Source organism: Fulmarus glacialis, unplaced genomic scaffold (genome assembly GCF_000690835.1).
Source record: "Fulmarus glacialis isolate BGI_N327 unplaced genomic scaffold, ASM69083v1 scaffold20293, whole genome shotgun sequence".
In the NCBI taxonomy this organism is placed as follows: domain Eukaryota; kingdom Metazoa; phylum Chordata; class Aves; order Procellariiformes; family Procellariidae; genus Fulmarus; species Fulmarus glacialis.
In genome coordinates, this window is record NW_009201277.1 from 3,575 (window position 1) to 14,335 (window position 10,761).

A 10,761-nucleotide genomic window follows, 5' to 3' on the forward strand; every position below is an offset into this window, starting at 1 on the left:
AATAGCAGCTTCCTCTTCTGGGATTTAAATGAGGAGCTTCCCCTCGCAGCAGGAGCGCGGGCTGTGCCTTTTGCAAAGGTTCCAGCCCTGCTTGTTTTGGGATCAGTTGCACCGAGGAAGGCGAGCGGAGATCTAGCCCGCTGCAGCCCTCCCAGGTTATGCCCGTTCCTCACCTGCAGAAATCTCTTCCTCTGCAACCCCCCCGGGTGCATCCAAAAAATAAAACACCTGATTGCTGGGAGCCTGCGCTGTGTTAGGTTTGTGGTTGGACTCGATGATCTTAAAGGTCTTTTCCAACCTAAATGATTCTATGGTGCTCTCTGCGCTGGCTTTGTCCACAAACTGCCCGGGGCAGGGGCACGCCGCGGAGGGGCTGAGGTTACTCCTGCTGGGTTGAGGAAGCCAGCCCAGGTCTCTCTCTCCAGCTCAAAGGGTTGTAGGATGCGTTCACAGACACATTTTCTTGTATTGACGCGATTCCCTAAATCTAGGCTTGCAGGAGTCCTTGGAAGAGCCGAGGCCTGATCTGAGATTCAGGAGACAGCTCTTAGCCCCTCTAAGACACATGCTGAGAGCTCAGAGGCTACAACTTCTCTTGCTCACACCCCTCCTCAGTGCTGTTTTTGGACGATCACTGCACTTTCGCTCAATTCAACAAATCTCCTGGACTTCCTTAATTCTTACATCTGCAAAACAGTAACATCCATCCCACCCTCTGCCAGGCACTGGCCCCAGGGACTGAAAGAGAGAAGGGTTTTTTTTTTAAAAGAAAATTTCTAATTTGTTTTTATTTCAGCTCAGTATTTACATCCAAGTCTAGCTCAGCCCCCAACAAGTAGAGAGCGCTTTGCTCTGCTCCACAGCGCCGAGTCTGCCAAGGAAGTTTGCTCGAGTTTGGAGTGTGATGAAGAGATGGGAGAATTACTGTCGGAGCCAGTCCGGGTGCTTGCTCCAGCGTCAGGAACTGGTCACCGCTCCAGACACCGAGCCCAGGACAGCCTGGGCTTGCTTTGATGGGGCTTTATTGCTTCTGTGCATATGCTGCCCACTTGTCCCTTACCTGGAGGGGTGGGCAGGAAAGGGGAGCTTTGGGACCACTCCTAGAGGGAGAGGGCAGGAAGTGCCCCTCCAAAAATATTTTGCACTCCCAGAGACTGCTGAAATCTCTGTGGCTTCACCTCTACAGCAGAAGACTGGCAGGTCTTGGAAATCTTAGCCATGAAGAAATAAATACTAAAAGACACAACCTGCCATCTCCTCCAGACGGTGCCCAAGGCAAGGAGCAGGAAAGTTGCTGCTCAGAGCCCAGGAAAACAGCAGAGCCTCCAGGAGAAGGCAGCAGCTGAGTATCTTTGACATCCCTCCTCGGAGAGAAGAGCCCTTGGAAAAGGGTCACTCCGGTAGCCCAACGCTGCCAGCATCAGCTCTCACCGCCTGTGCGGTGCACACACTGGCCGCTGGTCTCGGACACCTTCCCTCGCTCATGTACCGCACTTCTGCGCGCCAGCTGGCCCGGTTCTTGCAGCTCCCTGCGGAGAACAGGCTCGGGCTGCCTGCTCTCCCTGCCCGGGAGGCTCTGCAGGGTCTCAGCACCCATTCTCAGACACGGCTGCGTCAAGTGTTACAGGTTCATGCTGGATTGCTGCTGCGGCCATGCTGATGGCTTCCTCCAGGCTCTGCTGCTCTTCTAACTGGTGGAGGAAAGAGAGAGATAACACTGTCCTCCCAAAAAGTGGGCTCAGGAGGCGTGGGCTTGCTCAAGGCAGCCCCCAGCAGGACAGAGGTACGAGGGACTGGCGGTGGGTGACACAGGGAGAAAGCAGCAGGGCAAAGCAGAGAGAGACAGGGAAAGGCTGTTTACAAAGGAGCATTCTGCAATCCGAGGAGCACGTCCCTGCTCTCCTCTATAAACAGGGCACCTGGGAATTAAGGAGCAAGCACCCTGGGCAAGAGGAGATGCAGCAGAGCAGGAGGGTAAGCGCTGAAGCCAGGGGTGGACGGGGGAATGAAGGGGAAGGTGGCAGGAGCTGTGTGGTACCTGCACTGTGATGTGGGTGCCATTGGCGGTAGCCAGCAATGCCACCTGCTGATGACGGAGGGATGTGACAGCTGATTCTTCAGACATGACTGCCCCAGAAGTGACTATGGCAACCTAGGAAAAGTTAAGATAAAAACCAATCACGTTTTAAAAGAAAATGCAATTCCTTTCTAGCAGGCTGTTTCTCCACAGGGAAAAGGGAAGGTCCCAGTTTTGTCTGTACCGGCTGTGTCTTGGCGCCATCTGTGTTGGCCACAGTCACGGTGTGTGTGTCACCACCCGCCAGCTCTTCCTCGGGCATGGCGAGGGCACCGCTCTGTGTCACCATGCTGATTGCACTGCCCAGGGCCTGCAGGTCTTCCTGCGACAAACTGACCTGGGCGGGATAACAGCGGATGCTCTCAGCCAGGATGGCTTCTCAGGAGGCCTTATGCAACTCCTGAGTTTAGCCACACAAAGGTCTCAGTAAGGATGAAATATTCTCTCCTCCTCTGCATGCAAGACCTAGGGCACAGAGAACTCCAAGGACTTGGCCCATGGACAGAATCGATGGAGAACTCACAGAGCTCAGGTCTCCAGCCCTCCCCCTTCTATCACACCTCCCCTTCCCATTTAGCATCTTCTCTCCAGGTTTTGAAGGGACAGCTTGTGCATCGCTGCAGCCAGGAGCATCTCAGACTAAGAGGAAACAAGCGTTAACTCGTGGCAGCTGTTTCCTTTGTCCCATGCCACAGAAGGGAGTTTTTCCCAGTCAGCACATGGGCAGCTGGTGGAAGGAAGTACAAGAAAAGCACCACCGTATACAAACTAGGAAAAAACAATCTCCAAATCCAGCCTGTGTCAGCAGAGATTGGGAGCTGCCTCTCAACAGCTGTCCAGGAGGGGAGGGCTGCGAGGCGCTGCAAACAAGCCTGGGCAAACGCCTGCAAGATCCCGTCCAGCAAGGCGGCGAGATGGGGACAAGAGGCCCATTCTTTACCCTCGACATCAAGACTGCAGCAGCGGGGTAAGGCTGTAAGGAGGCAGACCCTGGCATGAAGCCCCAGGGTCTGTTTTATGCTGAAAAAAGCCTTAAAGAGAACACCAAGGCTGGGTAGGGGCAGAATCTTACTCAGTTAACTGCTGTCCCCTACATGCTGGAGGCTGTCAGTGTCCATACCTGCTCTGTCCCATCCTGAGAGATAAGTGAGACCTGTGTAGGCATACCATCATCATCTTCCTCTTCCTCTTCATCTTCCTCCATCTCTGACAGGAAAGCAATATGCTGGCTCTTCAGGGGGGAGCCTCTGTCAGCAGCAGCAGCTGAGTCAGGGAACGGGAAGAGCAAAAGGGGTGAGAGAAGTGCTAATCAGAGCGTGAAAGCACACGCCTGACCCCGGGACGTGCCTGTTGCCTAAAGGGCAAAAGATCATGATGACAACAGCCCAGTGTTGGCCTGGGAAGAAGGGTCTCTACCTCTCCCTGTACTACAGAAGGGGCAGGACTCCATTCCCAACCCGTGACATACAGCGAGGACCACGGAGAGCCCTTTTCTGTTGTCTGTGACACAGATCTGGGTTTGATGGGGGAGGAAGGAGGCCACAGCACAGACCTGGGTCTGAGAGAGGGGAGCAGCTGCAGGCTCTTGCGGTCATCTCTCTCCCCATTGCCACACGGCCTGACCCAAGCCTGCCGCGGGTGATGGCAGTGGTTGCTCACCCTCCAGCTGCTGCTGTTCATAGAGGGCCTGTTCGCTCTCCTCGGTGGCCTCCAGCTCGCCGTGGCTGCTGCGCTTGTGCATGGCCAGCGTGGAGGTCTGGCGGTAGGTCTTCCCACAGCTGTTGCAGGTGTAAGGCTTGCAGTGCGTGTGGACCACGTGGTGCTTGTAGAGGCTGGAGTACTCTGTGAAGCGCTTTCCACAGCCCGGCACAGTGCACATGTACGGCTTCTCTCCTAGGGCAGAGGGCACAGAGCAAAGCTTAACCCATGCACGCTCCTAATGCTCTGGGAAGGGATTCCTCATCAAGAGGGAATAGCTGGAGACAGACCACTGGAACAGGTGGAACATAATCAGCCCAATAAAGGAATTCCTATTTCCTCGCTGGCTACTCCCAGATCTACCTCTGCAATGCCTGGCCTGGAAATGACCATTTCAGTCCCACAGATTTTCCTGCTGCCACAAGCTGTCAGTGCAGCCAACTGACTGGGGAGGAGCTGTCTGCGTTTCGCCCTCTCCTCCTCTTACCTGTGTGGATTCTCATGTGGTTCTTGTAATTGGTGGCACTGGTGAAGCCCCTTCCGCAGTTGGGCTCCGGACACATGTATGGCCGCTCGCCGGTGTGCGTTCGGATGTGAACCTTGCGGATGTTGGATGTGGTAAAAGAGCGGCCACAGCCCACAAAGGGGCACTTGAAGGGACGCTCACCTGCATTGAGAGAGTAACGTGGATGAGAGTCCTGCTACAATGCAGACACCTGTATCCCTTCACTCCTCCCCAGTATTACACCAACGAGACCTCAGATCAGACCCAACTGCTGGCACATTTCCTCTAGCAACATTGGCATCCCTATCCCTTTTGCTCTGCTGTTCATAACTGAGTCAAGAATCCCTAGTACTACTTCTACTACCCATCTACTTCTGTCTGAAGACAACTTCAGTTCTGCCTTGCTTCACCCAAGATACAAAAAGGCATGTCCTGAGCAAAGGCTGAAGCAGTACTTTATCTTGGAGACCCTTTCAATGGGGAGCTCAGTTCTCCTGTACTGCTCACCTGTGTGTGTCCGGATGTGTTTCTGTAGATCCCCAGAGGTTTTGAAGGCTTTGCTACACATGTCTTCCGGACACTTGTATGGTTTCTCACCAGTATGTGTTCTCACGTGGCTCTTCAGCCCGTACCCTGTCCAGGAAAGAAACTACAATTAAATTTTATAACGAGAAGGAAGGCGAGCTGTATATCACCTCTCCGTTCATGCATTTTTGAATGTCTGTCCTGTGTCTGCAAAGCTGAAGGGGAAGAAATATCCAAACAGCCTCACAACACCACTGAAAACTCAGCTTCTTCCTGTAACTCCTTTAATCTGTCCATAATCAATCAAGTCCCGAGCAGTCTCCCATGCTGCAATTCCTTCTCAGAAGGCTTTAAAAGCTATGCATATTGTGCTTTACTGGAAAAAAGCCAGGGCTGATACTCAAGAGCAAAAAAAATCTGCTCAAAAGAGAAATTGTTACCTGTAGCAAATGCTTTCCCACAGCTTGGGAAGTCGCACGTATATGGCCGGTCACCTGTGTGAGCACGTTCATGTACCTGGAAAAGAAAGAAGAGGTCCCTAAAATGAGGACCAAAACAAGGAGGAAGGAAAACAGTGTGGAGAAATCTAGCTGGTGGAGAGAATCTGAAGTTCTCTGCTGGATTTCACCTTGGCCAATTAACACATCTCCTGTGGAGCCAAGCACACAACTCAGCCTTTTGTATAGCAGCATTCTGATCTGGCACTATAACACGGGGATATGCCTGGTCTGCACACTGCGTGACTGCATGTTACCTGCTTTACCTTTAGATGGTGGGCGGTGGTATAGAGGCGGCCACAGCCTTTGTACCCACAACGGAAAGCTCTACTGCCGACCTGCTGCCCCTTCTCATTGCTGTGCACTTCCTCCTCCTGCAAATCCTGCCGAGAGACGTATGGAAATTAATTCAGCGAGCCACTACAGCAGGCTTCGCAAAGCCCACAGAAATAATTGCGCTCTGTGCCATACATACGCGCTCCTTCAGTTACCCTCACAAAAACATGTTCCTACAAACACAACTTTTGCACCTATGGTAAAACCCAGGTGACAGGGCAGGGGTCTAAGAACCAGCATTTCCCATTCCCACCTCCCAGCTCATTGGCTGTTCTCAGACACATAACTTGCCTTTCTGTGCTTCATTTGCAAAACTTGCAGCTAATATATTTGCTAACCTTGCAGAGAAGTCACAAAGCTTTTTTATAATTACTAGCTGGCAAAGCATTCTGCATCAAGAGGAGTTTGGCCTAGTTTCAGAAATGCATCACTGAAAAATTCAAACCTGGGAAGGGACATCGCTGGAATCCTCACTCTTCGTATGGCAGGTGTCTGTCACTCCCTCCTCTTCCTCATCAGATACCTACAAGCAAAGAGGCACAGGTACTGTTCATACCTCCCTGTGCAGCGTGGAGCAGGTGAGCAACCCAAGCAGGAAGGCATTCACATCAGCAGTGCCATCCCACTCTTCTCCAGAGAGCTAGGGGAGGCTGATCCTACCACAGCAGAAAGGTCTCCATCGGCAAATCTTAAAGCTGCCCAGCTGAGCACTGAATCAGCATACTCCTGGTAGCCCCTTCTCACACAACACCATGAAGATGGGAGAAAATGGCAGCACCCAAGACATTCAGATGGAGCACTGCAGTGACAACACGTTAGGATCTGAAGCTATTTTGATTTTTGAGGCCTTTGTCAATAGGGGAAACAGTGGCCATAACTTAGCCACTCCTGACATGTAAAAGGTTAGTCTTGATTTGCTGCCTGAATCATCTGTAGAAGAGAATATCATACCCAGGTGGCGTTATGAGAAACCTAGCAAACAGAAAGAAAACACCTTCAAGGAGGGACATATAAAGCAAGAAAAAAAATCCAAGCTGTATCACAGCAGCTCTCTGCTCTTCGCAAATCTGTGCCTACAGCAGGTTAAGGGTGGTAGGCCCAGCACTCTGTGGGAACTAGCTAGAGGGTCCAGCAGCAAACTGCCCCGTTCTAGGTCCTTAACTGTCAGCCACCTGTCAGTGGTGGCACTCTCACAGGAGCCCTGTTCAGTTTCTCTTCTCAAAGCTGGCATTGCTGAGAAACAAATATACAGAAGTGCTAATGAAGGGAGGACACTTAAACCCCCAGGCCAAACGTGGACAACTACACCAGCTCCTCAGTGCTGCTGGCAGACCATGAAAGAAGCATTGAGTCCTCACCTTACTGGTGTACTGCTTTAATGCATTAATGGTCTCAGCATCAAAGGCATCATCTTCCTCCTCTCCAGCCAACTCCTCTAGCCCAGTTTCTGCCTGCACTTCCAGGATGGTGCTGCCAGGTGGCATGATGACAGGACGATGTATGTAGGCAGTGGAGCCATCCTCCAGCTGGACGGCCTCGAAGGTGCTGGGGTCATAACCTTCTGCAAGAGGAAACCAACAAAATCAAATGTAAAAGAGCTGCTGAGGTGCGCGGCACTCTTCATCTCCCTAGGCTACCTACAGCCTTGGAAACCTGTGACACTTAGCAGCTTCTACTCCAGCTGCCAAGAGAAGAACAGGGAACATGCTTTACCTTTAGCTGTGTTGTGTATGTAGGCCATACTGCCATCTTCCAACATTACTGGCTGACCATCTTCAAAAGCCACAGAATCTAAGAGAAAAGAAAAAAATCCACACACCTTATTGGAAGACTCAGCGGCTTTCAAGCAACCTTTTAAGAACGGAAAAGGGAGGTGGCACACAAGGAGCTTGGGAGGGCGAAGGAAAGACTGCCCAGAGCAATGCAGTTCTTCTTTTTTCTTATGGTGGCTGGGGAGGATTCCTCTATGCCGCTCTGGTGCCTTGCACATGAAATTAATTCCCACCACCTCTCAAATTAATTAATGTCACCACATTTCAGAGGTGACATTGGCTGATGGGTCAATGACCAAGGTGGCATTGCTTCTGGCAATCCCCACCCTCCCTCGCCAAACACCTATTCCAGAAGTAATGTACTATCTCACAGTTCAGAGGAAATTCCTGTCCAACTGCTCCCACATGAAACAAACTTTGTTTGGGCTCTGTAGTTGGCACAAACACAACACACAGCTTACTGGCCTTGCTTGTAGACTTGTGATCTGTCAGACTGACAACTGTGAGAGAGCCCACAGGTGAAACAACACTTAAACATTTGCTTACACCACCAGCAAATTTGCTTTCTTATCAGATTGCTAAAAACTTTGCAGGAAATCACGTTCTATGTCCTTGCTCATTCAGCCTCAAAACCACGGGCAAGAAAAAAACCCTACACCTATATGGACTTCTTAAAGCTAGAGCTAATAGAGAAGCCCGATTGTTGGAACACAGACAACTGCAGTTACATCTACAACGTCCTTCTAAAAAGAAAGAGGTGAATTTATGGTCCTCACCTTTCTGAACTGTAACCTGATGGATATAAGCTGTGGTGCCATCTTCAAGTTCAATGACTTGCCCTTCAATCAGTTTTTCACCTGAAACAGTTAAAAAATTGCCATGAGCGCTGCCTGCAGAGTCCAGTCTTTCTGGTCCCACGAGCTGTCCCCTTTGCCACATCCTCTCAAGGAAACCAGTCCCACAGAAGACAGCAAAACTGTTACTTATAAGCTGTTACTTATCAAGCTTTCCCCTGAATAGCCATAGAGGCACTTAACTTCCCAGAAATGCTGGAGTCTCCTTTTCCTAGACAGGAGGATACAAGACAAAGAACCTCAGTCACCACTTGTTTACAAGCTGCCCTTAACAGCCCTGTAAGCCAAGAAGCAGAAAGAATGATGTGTGCTAAGCGTTTTGGATCTAAAGTAGAAAGCAATTACACTTGTGCTGGAGAAAAATTCAACTAGGAGCTTTTAACGGCATTAGCAGGGGCCTGAAGATTTATTTTCTTCTACTTCGGTGGAGGATCAACTCTTGGAAAAAAAATACAGCACCTAAAGCGTTGCCACCCTTGATGGGTTGTGAAGACCGGACTCTTAAAATAGTGTAACTCTGAGTAACCCTATAATAATATTTTAGTTGCCAAATTATTTGATGCAGAGAGGACATTGCTCTATCCCACTTGGACATGAGGAATCCAGGTTGCTTTCACCTGGTGCACAATGTTTGTGGGGGTCACAAAACCTAGTGGTTTTCAAGATAGTCCAACTCCACACATGTAATAAACTTGCAGTGAGTTCACACAGAAAAGAAAGCCAGAGAGCAATCCCCAGGACATGAAGCCTCGCAACTCAACCGTCCTGTTCCACAGGCTGGGAAACAGTGTGTTCCTTTCCTCAGAAACAGTGGGTGGTGAAAGAAGCAGCACCTCACAAACACCAAAATAAGGGCAGGTGTTGACTTTGGCACTGATATCGCTTCAGTTAACCAACACCGAGCTCAGCGCCCCTTTGAGTGAGAAAAGCACTACTGTGAACCAAATTCTATGCATCTCAGTGAAGTAAAACATCCTGCTTAGCTTCAGGGGAAGTTTTGGTTGAATACAGTCCTGCAGGCCATAGCGTGAACTCTGTTTCCCCGGAGAGAACAGGGCTCACTCTAGTCTGAACAGAACCTTCAACCTCCAAAGCTTTACTTCCAAACCAGAGACATGTTTTATTTCTCCTGCATCACTCTTCTGTGCAAATCTAATAGATAGCGGCTAGCTTCCTGTACAAAGTGACCATACAAGATGTATGACAGTTCGCGTGCCATGAGGGTACTTTTGATAAGTCTGACTTTAATTTCACAGGGTCAATCAAGAGACTTTAGACTTCGCAGCCCAAAGGAACCATTACCTTTGACAGCCTGCTGAATGTAGGCTGTCGTCCCGTCACTAAGGGTCACTGCTTGCAAGCCCAAGCTCTCCATCCTGCCCCGATGACTGGTCCTCAGACATGAATTTCACTTTACTCAGCGTGCTCGCAGAGAGCACCGGGACCCAGAGCAAGAGGTCTGTGGAACAGCGAGTTGTGTTCTTTGTTCCAAGCCTTAAATAAAAAGAACAATTCAAATTTTATATTCTCCCAACATATGTATACTTACTTTTGCACATTAAGAAGGGTTTGAACAGCAAACTATTTTGGAGATTATAAAGGATTAAATTGGACAAAAGATGCACCCTTCCCATACCAATGGCAGGCAGGGCTAACAATCTATTCCAGAGACAAATATAAGATAATTATAAGATTCAGGGAGGCCTTATTGTGGCCTTTCAGTACTTAAAGGGGGCTGATAAGAAAGATGGTGGCAAACTTTTTAGCAGGGCCTGTTGTGACAGGACAAGGGGGAATGGTTTTAAACTAAAAGAGGGTAGATTTAGACTAGATATAAGGAAGAAATTTTTTACAATGAGGGTGGTGAGACACTGGCAGAGGTTGCCCAGAGAGGTGGTAGATGCCCCATCCCTGGGAACATTCAAGGTCAGGTTGGACTGGGCTCTGAGCAACCTGATCTAGTTCAAGATGTCCCTGCCCACGGCAGGGGGTTGGACTAGATGAACTTTAAAGGTCCCTTCCAACCCAAACTATTCTATGATTCCATAAAGCTTATCAAGCCAGTGAACTGACAGGCTCTTTTTAGAGATAGTGTAAATGCCACATTCAAGCCCTTCCCATCCTCCAGATGATCTGCAGGAAAGGTTTCTGAGTACTTTAAAGTCTGAACCTACAGGCTGAGGGTGTCCTCTACTGCAAGAAGCAGGGGCAGGATGATGAGCTTTGTCCCTGGAAGCATCCTCACTCTCTCCTCCCTTTCCTGTCTAATTCCCGGCCTTCTGAGGAACAGAATTTCAGGCTATAAGCAGATGATGTTAAAACATCCACACCCCCCTAAGAACACTTTGCTAAAGAGGCACTCTGCTGATAGATTATCTTTAAAAGCAGCTGCAGTGGATTCTTCATGAGTAATCTCTGAGATAGCCTAGTATTTTATCATTTTGATTTCCAGGAACAAGTCTGACCGCTCTGTCTGTCACTGCAGCACCCACGGGTG

At 49.8% G+C, this 10,761-nt stretch overlaps 1 protein-coding gene across 2 annotated transcripts; it reads right to left on the bottom strand.

Moving 5' to 3' along the window:
• Positions 1–1,586: 1,586 nt before the first annotated feature.
• ZNF76 (zinc finger protein 76) lies at positions 1,587–9,639 on the bottom strand. 2 transcript variants are annotated; one of them, XM_009573894.1, is made up of 13 exons: positions 9,567–9,639; positions 8,187–8,267; positions 7,352–7,429; positions 6,997–7,199; positions 5,569–5,685; positions 5,246–5,321; positions 4,788–4,913; positions 4,263–4,442; positions 3,737–3,970; positions 3,198–3,340; positions 2,262–2,414; positions 2,039–2,152; positions 1,587–1,691 (listed from the first exon to the last, which is right to left on the bottom strand). In XM_009573894.1, the coding sequence occupies exons 1-13, from the start codon at positions 9,637–9,639 to the stop codon at positions 1,587–1,589; spliced, it is 1,683 nt and encodes a 560-aa protein (XP_009572189.1). The 2 variants fall into 2 exon arrangements, with proteins under 2 accessions (XP_009572189.1, XP_009572191.1); XM_009573896.1 differs by lacking the exon at positions 2,262–2,414.
• Between the last annotated feature and the right edge of the window lie 1,122 nt (positions 9,640–10,761).

Bases quoted from the DNA above. Each gene is read 5' to 3' on its own strand.
- ZNF76 (XM_009573894.1), bottom strand. From the start codon at position 9,639: ATGGAGAGCTTGGGCTTGCAAGCAGTGACCCTTAGTGACGGGACGACA. The intron at 7,200-7,351 runs GTAAAGCATGTT...TTCCTCTTGCAG, and splicing joins CATACACAACACAGCTAAAG to AAGGTTATGACCCCAGCACC. The intron at 5,322-5,568 runs GTAAAGCAGGTA...TTTCTTTTCCAG, and splicing joins CCACCGCCCACCATCTAAAG to GTACATGAACGTGCTCACAC.